Raw genomic sequence first — 14726 nt, 5'->3', positions numbered from 1 at the left:
TGCCAAGCTGAAGGCGCAGGTTCGAATCCCTCTGCCACATGGGCTTAAGAAATATCTGGTAGGGGTCTGCCTAACCCCAGCTTGCTTATAAAAAAAAGAAAAATGCTCACCCAACACCAAGGATTGCACTCACTTGTCTCTATTAGGACCTTGGGAAATCATTCAGGGTGAAGGAAATAATTGGGCTTGAGACTTGTTTGATCACTCAGCCTTTGGTAAGGCAGAGATCGACTTGTCTCTGCTGTTGTCCATAGGGATGCAAATGTGTCGGATTGAGGATGAAGGTTTTGCAATTGTTTGCTGTTCCAAATCCGATTGTGTATTGGATCCGAGACCCGTTTGCATTTCTAATTGGCAAGCCTATTTGGACTATGACAGCTGGCAAGTCTTGGGCCCTTAATTAGGACAGCAAATCCAGTACTTGCTGACAGGACATCATAAGTTTGAGTGTAAAGAACATATACTCATATGCCATACACAATTCAAATCTTATTGGACCCTAATTACTAAAACCATTATCCTGGGAAATGAGAGATTGTTAGTGGCAATAATCTTGCTAAGATTAGGATGACAACCAAAAATAAAAGAAAATAAAGAATAAGATCAGTAGGCTGATATATGGCTTAATTAAGCAACAATTTGATGTTTAGCATATACTAGCAAATATTTGTTTGAAAAAGTTACCTTTAGGCTGTCAATCTTTGTGATGGAAATCAATATATTCTTGGTCCTTTCTTCTTTTGAAAGTTAGGTGAAATGTGCCATACAGATGACCCAACCTTTGAAGCTCTTGTGGGATGGTCCTATTGCCTGCCAGGCTGTCCTACTAAGCCAAAGTGGTTAGGTAGGAGTAGACTGACCAAGAAAGGTGGTTGCTGTAAGTTGCACGAGGGGTACACTCAGCCAGTACTCTTTCACAACCCCACGGACCAAAAAGCTGGCCTGTTCATGATTGAGCTTTATGCTCTTTTCAATTGGTTAGGTTTGGGACTATTAGGCCCACAAGGATTTTGCTCATCTGGCAAGACCCACTTGTAAATGTCACCAAGTTGACAGGACATCATAAGTTCGAAACCCACAAGTGATATCCCTTGCGGCAAGGTTGAAACTGGGTTTACTTCCCGATGGGGCAAGAGAGACCTCAAGAGTTTTACCAACCAGAGGTCAGCCAATGTGGGGTCAGTGATGGTTTCTTTTTCTTGAACAATCTAAAAAAAAAGTGTGGGACTATTAGTGTTACTGGCTTATAAGCTCCGCACTGTACATGTCTCATTCTGAAGGCTCGGTTCGGGACATTTAGAACACCACTCTGCCGCGCATTCTCATGCCACATAAAACGCCGGTCAAATTCTGTGGAAGCCACTGTCTGAATCGAACACATGCTGGGCAGCTATCCTAGGGGAGGAGTGGCACTGTTTTTTTGGTTTTGATCAATGTTGTCAGCATCAGTATCTGCCCTGAATCGTTTGGCCACTGATTCTGCTGTATCGGTGCCGCCCCGATTTGGATACTCAAGTGAATCGGTTTGTATTGGCCAAAAAATAATAAAAAATATTATGTGTCAATCATAACGTGACACGTTAAAACCATTAAAATAATATTAAAAATCAATTTGTAGTATTTTTGTATATTTATTAAAAAATAGCCAATTCAGAGGTAAAGCATAGCGATTTTCTGCCGACATGGTGCATATCAGCCGATACCGATACTGATAACGTTGGTTTTGATCCTTGTTCTCCTCTGTGTAATGGCAACAATAGTGACCATCACATTGTGCCATCCCTATTAGGGGTGTCAACGGGTCTGGATGTGACCCAGACCAAACCCTATAGGGTCAGGGTATGTATGGTGACAAACAAGAAGACTAGATTAAGACCTAGGTTCGGACTCGAAGATTCGATTAATACATGGATCTGAGTATAGTTTATGAAATTTTATATCAGACCCAGGTCCAACCTGAGTTTCAATTAAGACCCATAATTATTTTTCAATGTAAAAATAATAAAAAATATTACTTTATATAAATTTTATCGGGTCTGAGTATAGTTTCTTTTAAAGTAGACCTGATTAGACCCAGATCCAAACCCGATACCATACCCAAAATCTGGTCCAATTCTGACTCTACCTGGATCCGAACCAAACCGGACCTGTTGACACCCCTAATCCCCACTGATGGAACTTAGATAAGTCTTTAGAGGGCATGAGGTTTCCTTCACAAATCACATATCATGAAGTGTCTTTTTGTCCTAAAAGAACACTTGTGCCTTTGCAAATATTCAAAACATATATACTCACCGACCTCGCTCTAGGTCTTAGCACCCTCCACAATGGCTCACCTAAACCCTAGGCATTGGCTTTGTTAGGACCTTTTGCACATGATTCCAACTATGTGACCCTACCCTTTGGCAATTAGTAACTCCCCAGTTGGGCCTCCCTCAGTCTTTTAATACATTGATACTTTAAGATGAAGCCAAGTGCTTTAATTAAATGTTATGCATATTTTCTTCATCATTTGTTGGGGTTTGCTTTTATGCATAAACGAGACGAGCTTGAACAAGATGGGATCGAATCGTTTGGCTTGTTACCAGCCCTATTTACAATTTATTGCATTCAAATACAATGAAATGCTTTATAATAAAAATAAAAATAAAACTGTATTACAAGCATGCCCATCCTCTTCCATTTCATGACCCACAAGTCCTTTACTTCAAATAACAAACTTGAAATTCAAATGTTTAAAAGAATCTAGCTTTTATAAGCTTTTCTTCTACAAGAATCTTCATATTTTTCCTTATATATATATATATATATATATAACCTACAAAATAGGCATTATGCTAAATGAAACATGATATTGGATTTTTCGTATTTTTTTTTTAAATTATGACTCCATAGATGTGTTCAGCATGATTGATTCAATATAAATCAATACTTAGATCATGCATTTTGGATAAAAAAAGTATTTGATGCTTAAAAAATTTATGAAATTTATTGGCCATTGATTTTTGAAACCTTATAAAAACCTATCTCTGCATTAGAATCAAATGCTCCAAAAGACGATTCTTATAAAAACAATCAGACAAAATTTTGAAAAAACACCAAAAATTCAAAAAGATGTTTCATTTAGTACTTTGTCCATTTTTTGTAGGTCTTCAGTTCCTTATACATTCATGGCCCCAAAACACACACACACACACACACACACACATATATATATATATATATATATATATATATATATATATATATATATATATTGGGGCCATTAACATACTCGGAGAAAGCAATTCAGTACATGCGCAGAAGACCGTTCCTCTCAAAATTAGTGGCAATATTTTGAAGAGCAATATATAGGTATGTATATGGTTTAGCAGCTAGGCAAATCATTTGGTGGAGGAGGGAGAGATGTTGATGGAGTGGGCCCGTTTTCAACCAGGAAGACAGTTCCTAGGCCCCACGGTACATGGGTGTCCAGATGGCAATGCATGAACCATGCTCCTGCATTCAAAGTTACAAGCCAGTTAAATATGTAAGCCTCACAGATATCCCCGATATTTTGAAAATCACGATATTCTCAATAGATACTATAAAAATGCAATATTTCAAAATAACGTCTAGTTTAAAAATATCGTGCTTTAGCCTGATATGTGACTATGTTGAATGCAAAGTAGATTTTTTTTTCTACATAGAAAGCTGGTGTTAGGCAGACCGCTATAAGTTTATTAGCAAAATAGAAATATAAACAAATTTACAAAAGAAGGTACCCAATCCGATCACAACCCAGCACCGTGGGGCCACATCCAAGTGAGACTGTAGACCAATCCTAGCCATTGGTTGGATAGTAATGGTTGAATGTAGGATGGGACTCATCTTGTGTCAAATGATGGGATCGGTACCCCATGGATTTGATGTGAATTTGTGATGCCTGTTCGCAAATTGTTTTTTTTCAAAATTGGACATGAGAAGAGATTTTTTTATTATTATTTTGATTAAACAATAAATTTTGTCATTTTAATACATAACAAGTTATGTTCATTATTAAAAATATTGTTAAAATTCTAAAATTAAAAGATTTTCGGTATGAGTTATATAAGGCCATGTCACATGGAGGGTCATGTCCCAAAGATGGTGGGTGATCAGAAGGCTAGAGTTAGCTACCAATTAATTTTAGGGCTTCAACATACGTTGACCAAACCTAGGCTAGAGTTAAGAAAAAATTTTAATTAATCATGCTAACACCATATTGAAAATAACCGAGATTTAAAACTATTTTTTTTTCTTAAGAAAGAGAGAAAAAGGTAAAAGGAAATTTACCAGGGTTATCAGCTGTGAACCGGATCACTGCCCAGCCCCCAGCTGGCACACCAATAGTGTTCCTCATTTGGGGGTTGACCAAGTTGAACTTAGCCTGGTCCCGGCTGGGTTCATAGTTCCCGAACCCCTGAGCCAGCACGTAGAAGTTGTACCCATGTATGTGTATGGGGTGGTTCTCCACACCTATAATGGCCGTGTTCTGCAGCACCACCTCCACGGTCGAGTTGAACTTGAGCACCTTCACCCGCGTCGCCTTCTCCGTCTGCCACAGTGCTGGCGGTATGTTCCGGCCGGTGTAGTCAAACTTCACCGGTGGCTCGTTGGGGAAGTCTTGCGTAAAAACACCAGGAATTCCAAAGAACTGAGCCTCGAGCAAGGATTTCACCACCGGGAGGATGAACGATATGTTGTTCATGCTCGCTGCCACCTTCTTTCTGATGACCCCGAATCCCTCGGTGATGAACATGTGCTCGTCGACATCCTTCGGCACGACGAGGGGGTACCCCGGCGTGTTCAGGCCGGTTAGGCTGGTGTAGAACCGGTGTGCGGTCGGGGTATCATGGAAGTCCGGTAGGACCGGCAGTATCGGTGCCGGTTCCAGCGGTGCAGAGCGGTACCGGAGGATACCAGTGGTGGTGGTGTTGTCGAAGGCGACGCCTTCTGAGCTTACATACGAGTGTGCGGCCATGTAGTACCGTGCTGGTGGCTGGTCGGCCGTCAGGAGAGCATCGACGGTGTTGCCGGGTGCGACGACGATCACGTCGGTGCGGTAGGGTGAGGTGTGGGTGGCGTCGATGGCGACCACGGTCAGGGCATGGTGGGCGACCTTGAAGAAGAGCTGGTTATTGAGTGCAGCGTTGATGATCCGAAGGAGGTAAGTCTTGCCGTGGACTACTTTGATGCTGTGCATCATCTCTGTACGTACATTATACAACATGATCATTTTAATATTGTTTCATGTATGCTGTCACAAAGATACGTGGACACGAGTCATAAGGGTGCAAGGTTCGACTCGCATGTTCAATTTTTAATCAATTAATAAACTAATTTTGATAATTTAATAGTTAAACAATATATTTTATTGAAACATTATAAAATAATAATAAATATTAAAAATATTAAAATAATGGGAGTACGAATCCGTGTCCAAATCAGCATGTCATAGAGCGTCTCACGGGACACACAGCCAAAATGGGTGTCCCTATGACATAGACACCAAGTACCAAGGCTAAAAAATTAGCAGATTTTGGTCCAAACAAGCAACTACTATGCATAGACCCAAAAGAGTTTGGGGTAGTGGGATGGGAACTAGGCCGTTTGATGGGCAGCCTAGGTTCAAATCCCATGGGTCACTTCCCTACATAAGCCAAAGCTTGGTGAGTCCTTGGGGTCGAGGGGTATTCCCCCGGAGTTTTACGCTGACAGGACAGTGACAGTAAGTAAGACAGGCTGAGTCTGCATGGCCAGGTCTCTGCGCCTGGCCGGGCAGTTTCTTCGAGTTAAAAAAAAAAACGCCTATACATAATTACTTACGTTTTCCAGAGCATGGATAGAGATGACCAGGTTTTCCATTGATGGTGAAGGCATCAGAAATATTGGGTGGCATCCCTGCAGCGAGTCCCTCAGCCTCCACATCCACCACGTTGGAGTTCCACCATTCACCTGCCAATTATTTTAGATAAAAATGAAATTATTTCTTTCATTAATGGAAACATTCGTTTTGTATCATGAATTCCATCCCCCTGAAACAATCCCTCCCAACGCTAAGTTTGCACTCCTAAAAGACTAATGTTTCATTTTTTCCCAAAGTTTTATTAAAAAAGGTTTACTAAAAAATACATTTTAATTAAAATGGAGTTGTGCTAAGTATGGTTGTGAATGAAGCACAATATCAACCACTTTACTACGCTAATTTAAAGTTAATTATATATATATATATATATATATATATAGAGAGAGAGAGAGAGAGAGAGAGATTATGCTGCCCTCTTTTTTCATTTAGTCACCATTAGGACCTTTCAAAAAATCATAGTTTTAAGCAATTTATGCTAGATCATGTGTTTATCATTGTTTACTCAATAAAAAACATGTTTTTGATTAAGCATTTTCATGCTCTGATGTGTATTTTAAAGATATAAAAAAATCAATGGTTGATATTGTACTAAAATTTGATGATAAAATATTTATATTTTTACATTAAATCAAGTCGAAACAAAACTTGTTTTTTAATAAATAAGAAATGATAAACGCATCTAATGGTTATGGTTCAAATCTAACATAGAATACTCAAAAACTGTGATTTTTGGAGGGTTCTAATGGTGACCTAACAAAAAAGGAAACACAATTATTCTCATATATATATATATATAAGAAGGGGTATGGTTCACCCACTAAATGGCAAATCCTTTGTCCTCTCCTTCAAAATCTGTATGTTAAATATGCTTTTTTGGCAAATCTGACCATATGAATGTGATCTCTATAGCTGAAAACATATGAATAGATTCTTGGATCAAACTTTTTGATTTGTAGTAAATAAAATTTTACAAAGATTAAAAAATCAACTGTTATAATTTTTTTGAAATTTTATATGTTATAAAATCTTACCTGCAGACATCAAAAAGACTTTGATCCAAGTGTAATCATATGTTTTCATCAATAGAGATAACATCTTCTTTGAAAAAAAAAACCATGAAGATCACATCTATACCGTCAGATTTGTCAAAAAAACACATCTAACATACAGTTTTTTAAGGGGAGGGCAAGGGTTGAACCATTTAGTAGGTGGACCATGCAAGAATTAACCATGTTAGGTGGAGTGCAGAAGTCGTAGTATCTCATGCTAGGGTTTTTTATATTTTCATCCCAGCCTAACTTGAATAAATAAGAGGACTATTTCTGTGAATGCTAGAGTTTACAAAGGCCTCTTTCACAACCTGAAACTTCTTCCACATCTTTCGAACGCTTTAATTTAAGGCAGTTTTGAATATATTTATTTACCTAATAAATGGGATAAAGCGGGGTGATCATTGAAACAAATGCACTATTAAAGGGCGTTTGTTTCATATGTGAGAAAGACAAACACAAGTCTGATCTAATTTGTGTTTTATATTATAGGAAAGTAATGTAAAAAACTGTTTTCATAGGAAACAACACGGTTTCATGTTTATTTCATGTTGAGTGAAAACAAAAAACAAAAAGTTGGTAGACTCTACATGCAAAAAGGCACATTTGTATTTATGAAGGAGCAATTGTTTTTTCAAGCTAAATAAAAAAATTGAGTTACACTTGCAAAAAGTAATCTTTTTGTACAATAAAAAATGCTCACCATGAGAAAATGTGGCAGGAAAACTCTTTCTTGAGGGGAGGTATGTTCTCACTTTTATGTGAAATAGTGTGAAAGAGAAAGTTGTTTTTCTATGGCCATTTTCATATCAAAGTGGCTCATTTTCTCTTCAAAATGGGTGAAAGAAACATCCCTTAAGGTATTCTGCCGCCTAAAACACGATACACATCCTTCTATCCGCTCATGCTCTCTGTTTTCTATTCACATCTTTTACAAAAATTGCCGAACATACGAGCAAATTTTTTTTTTCTAATAATCGCCTTCAAGAGTTTTTTGGTTTTTGCGCAATTTATTTAACAATTCGGAAAAATTTATATGAAAAATACTATTGATGTATGACTATAGAAAATCTCTTTTCTGTTGAGCAATTCTGAAAAAACGCTGCTAAGGAAATGTAGCAAGCAAGGTGACGGAGAGACATATTGTTATATTTTGGGTGAGCAGGGATACACGGATCGCTTAAGTTACTGACTATGTAACACAGGCCAATCACATGACAGAATACCATAGGCCCCACAGCAACAAAATGCAGGCCCCACTCAGAAGGCTATCATGTGATTGGCCTCTCACATAGGCAGGCACTTAAGCAAGCTCTGGATCTAGTTCATATTTTGGGTGGTGGAGTTCCTTGCAAAGTACTTGTCTTAAGTGAGATTGGATTAGGGATGTCAATGGGTCTGATTTGGGTTGGATCTAGGTATTACTAAATCTGACTTAATCGGATTTGGAGTCAGATGAAAAAATTGGAACCGAATCCAAATCTGACTAGTCCAAAATCCGATATTTACACCTAAGTGGATTCGGATTTCAATAAAAAAAGTAATACCGAATCCAAATCTGATTTTTAATCAGATCCAAATTCGGCTACCGAAATTGATTGATTGGATTCAGATTCGGATTTGGATCGGATATTGGGTTACATCCATTCCTAGATTGAATGACATGGCATGCAAACTTAACCTAATCTGCTTCAAGCATGGCATCACCAGATGATGTTCCTTTTGAAAAGGGTTTAGGCTCAGTAGTTAATTGATGGTTAGGCATGATGGTGGGCCATATGCATAACCACCTTGTATTGAATATTGCCATGAAAAAAAAAAGAAAAAGAAAAACACTTGGACATCAGATTGCTTGTGGTGGTTGATCCGATCCCCTACTACAATTGGTCACCTATTTTTCTAATTGGTATATATCTTTTGACCAACTTTCATGAACAGCTTTTCCCAACTTAAATGATAGCGTGTGATGCTTACCCACAAGTAGGGCTTGTAATTAAACGGAACTGACCAGCTTGTGACCAGCCTAACTTGTTCGTAATTGGTTCGTATATATAGCTGACTAGCCGGGCCACAAGCAGCTAGTTCAGCTTAAACCAGTTGAACCTGAACACAGGGTCTGTGTTCGGCTTAACTCGGCTCAGGTGAACACGTATTTAGATAAAATATGTATATTTTTAGTGTAATATATAAAGAGAAGAATATATATATAGAGAGAGAGAGAGAATTGGGTAGGTGCTTAATGAAATATGCTTAATGATACATGCTTAATGGGGTTTTCTGCTCGTCCAGTGTTGTCTTTTGCAGTTTTGACCCCATAAATGCGTTGATCATGGTGTTTTCTATGAAAAAAATGATATTTAGAGCCTAAAAATTTTACAAAGATTTTGGACCGTTGATTTTTTGAACCTTATAAAAACCCACCAATGTGTTGGAATCGTACACTTCAAAATCCCTATAAAATAAAGTATATAGATAACATCTGTACTGTCAGAATTTAAAAAGAAAATAAAAAAAACCCTGAAAAACCCATTTAAAATGTATCATTAAGCACCTACCTCTCACTCGTACATATATAAAATAATTAACATGAATTATTTTACACGACCAAGCTCGTATTCGGTTCCTCTTGTTTAGGCACTGGTCGAGCTTGAGCTTGGCTCAGCTAAATACAAGCACGAGCTCAGTCAATTGGTAAACGACTTAAGCCTGAACATACCCTGATTGGTTTGTTGGGCTCGCCCTACCTACAGGCTGTAAAGTTCGGGTTGGATATCGCAGAACTTCATCTCTGACTTAAGACCCTGTAAACATCAAGGTTATGAGTCTGACCCAATTGGGCACATCCCCTTTTTTATCTTTCTGCCAAATTTCATTTAAAAAGCACATACACACAAAAAATGAACGAGTAGGATCTGGGCTACACTGAACTCAGGATTCTATCCACCAGAACCGCACCGAAACTTATTAAGTCCCATTATACAGTCTACTATATACTCCATTGTGCGCCTCTCTCTCTCTCTCTCTCTCTCTCTCTCTCTCTCTCTCTCTCTCTCTCTCTCTCTCTCCCAAATAAACTCTACAAAATTATTGTGGTTTCTTTCACTCAAAATCGTATGGTTTACGTGGTTCTGGTGGAAAATTGGTGCACCGTGTGTGCTCAACCGATCTTCACAAAAAAATAAATAATAATAATAACAATAGTAAGTGAAAGGAACATGGTACCTAAAATGATAGGGAACTCCCTATGAGGTTTAGCAAATGGGTAAGACCGGCCGTGTCTAGGGCGAATGATGAGTGCCCCATAGACCGTTGCTCTCAGCCATGAGACATGAGCATGGTACCACAGTGTTCCCTCTTGGCCTGTCACATTGAACTTGTATGTGAAACTCTTCCCTGGCATTATGGGACACTGAGTCACGTAACTTGGTCCATCTGCCCAGCAGCTGCACTTCTGAAAAATCCCGTGCCTACGCCATCCCCAACATGATGATAATCAATCAGAACCTAATTATATTCATTTAAACAGTATATATATATATATAGGGAAATGGAAACCTAAAAATGAGCAAGGTGCTAAATGAAATATTTTATTGGATTTCAGTTGTTTTTTTCGAAATTCCAACCCCATAGATGTGTTCAACACGATTGAATAACTAGAAGTGATTCCTATAAAAGCAAACATATAAACCACATCTATATAGACACCGTGCCCATTCTGTAAGTTTTCATATATATATGCACCACATCTATTATAGCCATTTCTGAACATTCATGTACCATAAAGAGTTCGAAAACTTCTACCAATTTTCAAGTAAAGAAACCAAAGAAACTTTGCATATCCAGAGCAGACAGTACCAGTGAAGGGTCAAGTTATAGGGAGATTCATTGATGACATGGATGACGAGGGTGTCGCCTTCATGGGCTCGTATAATTGGTCCGGGAAACCGCTTGTTGACGGCAACAATGGTTCTTTCTTGGCACAGACGGCTCACAGTGTAGTTTCCAACCTGATAGAAGAAAAGTTGAGGATATATATAAGAAAAAGAGAGAGAGAGTACAGTGCCTAATTTAGCTTATTATAGAGGAAAGGATGACACACTTACATTGAAGGTATGCTCTACTATTGCTGCAGATGCTTTACATAGCATCAAAGCCAGGGCACATGCTACTAAGACTAATGTATTTGTTGCCATTTGATAGAGAATGTAGGTAGTGATTCCCAACACAAGATGGGAGCAGTTTTCCTTTATGGTTGTGAGTTGTAACTAGGGCGTGCTTGCAAGAGAAGGCTTGTCTATCTATATATAATTATATTGTATGTAAGTTTTCAATATTACTGTGAAAACTTAATGTTATTGATGGAAGGTATGGCAAATAAAATATATATATGGAAGTTGGCTGCTCTCTCTCTCACGTTTACGTGCATCCGGCATTACTTGTACCTGAATCTACACTCATGAGATTAGGTTTGTGGAAGAGATCCTTGGTTGAAAATGGAGGGTCAAGGGCGGCATAATAAAAGAGTTATAGAAGTTGTGAGAGTAATCTAAAATATACTGATGATCATTGTTTTCAATTATTTAATTTACATGGCATTTCATGTATGATAAAGAAGAACATTGTCCAGTAATACGAAGGAAAGCGAAGCATTATATTAGTGTCATACAATAGTGAAGTACAAGTTTTTTAGTTGAAGGTGGGGATAATGGTTGAACTTCATGTATTCTCAAAAAGGTTCGTGTGTTTTTAAATATTTTGACAGTATCCCATTAATAGAGAGAGTCCTACCAAGGTGGCGGAAAGTATACCCTCAATCCAAGAGCGCTACCTTTTGCCCAATCCCATCAAATCAACACAACACAATAGAAATTTTCAATCTATCGAATCAAAAACCTTTTCAAAAACAATTTTCAAAATGAATGATTTCTTACCCCAGGTTTTGACAGTATTAGTTTATCATTCTTTGTGTACACTTATTGCATGCATGCATAGGTAGATGCCTGACCTCTACAGGGTTGCGTATATATTGGCAACGGTTACCTACTCACCTGCTGGCTGAAATCTGATAAGTAGGAGTAGAAAATTAACAAGCTAAACCAACTGAACAAGGCATATTTGGGCTCAGCTCATTTACTAGTATATCGAGCTCATGACTCGACTCGTACTCCCGTTTAGCTGAGTGGAGCTAAAGCTAGGCTCGTCCTGAAATGAGATGAGATGAACAGGAGCTGGCTCATGTAAAATATTCCATGTTACTTATAAATGGAATATATTTATATTTTTTATATATTACACACACACACACACACACACACACACACACACACACACACACATATATATATATATATATATATATATATATATATATATATATATATATATATATATATAAACTCGCTACAGTTGAGCTGAGCTGAACACCCTTTTGATTGGGCTTGACTCATTGCCAAGCTGAACTGAGACGAGTGATGAGCTGTTCAGTTCATTTACAAACCCTGCTGATAAACCTATTGATCGGACCATCTTGGTCAGTTGGGTTCTGGTCTTATTGTGTGTGTGTGTGTGTATATATATATATATATAAGTCCTGTCTTGTGCACTGCACAAACAATGTCACTTGTACCTGAGATGTATCTCAATGTCCGCTTGATTGCTTGCTGTAGACACCCTAATTTTGACAAAAATAAATTATAATTAAAAACATAATAATCCCAACTAAAAAATACAACTTATATTTTTAACATTTTAGCTTGAAAGAGTTGAAAGTTACTTTGTACTTCCACAATAAATTGAAATTTTTTCTACATCCGCTAATGCTTATGCCCTAGAAAAACCACCACCTATGGGCTGGCGTTCTCTTTTATATAATATGTAGTTGGTAGAGGTGGACAATTTGTCCAATTTCAAATATTTTCCTGGACAGATGGCAGTGTACAGTCTATGTGGTGATAGCAAGGGTTTGGGTTGACTTGGGTATGGGTTTGACCCATGTATAGTTGTACTCTTGCATATTTCAACTGCACATTCTTTTTGGGTGAATACATCATTAACCTAATCTAACCATTGCCCCCCCCCAAGGGGCTTGGGGTGGCGGGGCCTTGGCCACTCGAATGGTGGTCAAGGTTTGATTCTCATGGGTGTCTCTCCTCTGCGCAAGCTAATATACTCAGCATAGGCTCCAGGAGTGAGGGTCATAGCCTTTATGCCTCTGGCACGATGACCATATTTTTAATTGCGAAGCAAACATGAGAAAGTTAACCAACTAAGATATAGGGATATAAAAATTGCCCTTTCAATATCAGTTTAGCCAACTAAATGACCCGATTCTCAGTGAGGGTTTCTCGTCATAAAAAAAAAATGGTTTAGTTCTGTTCATTCCGTTAATAACTTGAACCTTAAGAAGTCAAGGTCGTTAAAGTTTGGTTCCCCGTTCTTGTCTAACTATTTTGACTCATTCCATCAGACTTAATTAGGGTTTGGTGAAATGCTGTCGACTTGGCTACATTTAAAAAAAAAATGTGGAAGGCCTCCAGCTTTCAATAAATTTAATATTATCTCGTATTTTGTCAATCATTGCTCTTGCTTCAAACAAGGGTTAAGCTTCTAGATGATAGATAAATATATGACCTTTTTCTTTTATGAGGGAAGGGGTTTATCACTTTCATATTTGACGATGCCAACAAGAAATATGCTGGTAACTTATTTTTATAACTTTTAATCTTTTCTTAATTCGTTAGAGGGGTTGTCGTGAGAAATGTTATCAAAATTGGCCTGAATTAATCGGTCGATTAAGATCAAATCGTCCCTTAGCCGATTCACCTGTCATTTTATTTTTTATTTTTTATTTTTTTAAGGAGTTACAAAGGTTGTTTAATATTTATTTTAACATTGGTTGTGAGATAGAAATAGTGAAAGGATTTGTGAGATCATATTGCTATAGTGTGAAATAGCAAGGAAATTTAATTACGTACGTCACTGATTTTAGCAATGAATGTTTTAAAAAGGTTGGTCAAGTCCTTTGAATGATGCGAAGAAATAGTGACCATCTAGCTAGCTGTTTGACCCAGTGCCTAACCGAACCTGATCTACCAAGTACTTTGATTGGCATACAGCTACCAAATCGTTTCTCCACTCTTAGAGGAACAAGTGAGTTGGTGACTGGTGTAGAGAGAGAGAGAGAGAGAGAGAGAGATGTTATCAGTATCGGTGCTTATGGGCCAAATACACATAGTATGGGCAGAAAATCGATATGCTTCACCATTGAATCGGTTATTTTTTTAAAAATATAAAAAAATAAAATTTGAATATTATTTTAATAGTTTTAACATGTATCGAGTTATAATTGACACTTAATATTTTTTATTATTTTCGGCCAATACAGCTGAATAGGTGGCCAAACGATTCAGGCAAACCGATACCCATACTGACAACATTGGAGAGTTGGGTGTGAGAGAAAAGCAGAGAGAGAGAGAGAGAGAGAAAAAAACTTGGGATAGGTAAATGTGGTTGAATTCCAGCACAGCATTTGGTAGTGATGTGACTTTGTTATTTTCAAAGAATTTATTGTCTTCTAGCAACCTTTATAGTTTATAATACACCTGCCGGACCTGCCGGAGTCGCCTGAGTGGCAGCCGGCTTGGGGAGAGTGCTGACCACTTTGTTCCAAGTTCGACTCTCACTGGGTGTGCAGGTACCTTTAATTGGTAGGCTTCATAAGAGCTTTGTTGTGGGTGACCAAAGAATGCAAGCTTTAGACCTAAGGGGTTTGGCTTAATGCGATGGGGGTC

General features: G+C 38.0%; 1 protein-coding gene across 1 annotated transcript; it reads right to left on the bottom strand.

Moving 5' to 3' along the window:
* Positions 1 to 3367: 3367 nt before the first annotated feature.
* LAC7 (laccase 7) lies at positions 3368 to 11129 on the bottom strand. The gene is made up of 6 exons (XM_090004960.1): positions 11040 to 11129; positions 10792 to 10943; positions 10159 to 10403; positions 5848 to 5976; positions 4315 to 5229; positions 3368 to 3498 (listed from the first exon to the last, which is right to left on the bottom strand). The coding sequence occupies exons 1-6, from the start codon at positions 11127 to 11129 to the stop codon at positions 3368 to 3370; spliced, it is 1662 nt and encodes a 553-aa protein (XP_089861086.1).
* Between the last annotated feature and the right edge of the window lie 3597 nt (positions 11130 to 14726).

Source organism: Nuphar pumila, chromosome 4 (assembly GCF_984573655.1).
Source record: "Nuphar pumila chromosome 4, dmNupPumi1.hap1.1, whole genome shotgun sequence".
NCBI classification, from domain to species: Eukaryota; Viridiplantae; Streptophyta; class Magnoliopsida; order Nymphaeales; family Nymphaeaceae; genus Nuphar; species Nuphar pumila.
The sequence above is the reverse complement of the archived record's forward strand: the minus strand, read 5'-3'. Positions and strand labels throughout refer to the sequence as shown.

Coding starts and splice junctions, on each gene's coding strand:
- LAC7 (XM_090004960.1), bottom strand. CDS start 11,129: ATGGCAACAAATACATTAGTCTTAGTAGCATGTGCCCTGGCTTTGATG. Junction 10,944..11,039: donor TAGTAGAGCATACCTTCAAT/GTAAGTGTGTCA, acceptor TTCTTCTATCAG/GTTGGAAACTACACTGTGAG. Junction 3,499..4,314: donor GTTCACAGCTGATAACCCTG/GTAAATTTCCTT, acceptor CTTTGAATGCAG/GAGCATGGTTCATGCATTGC.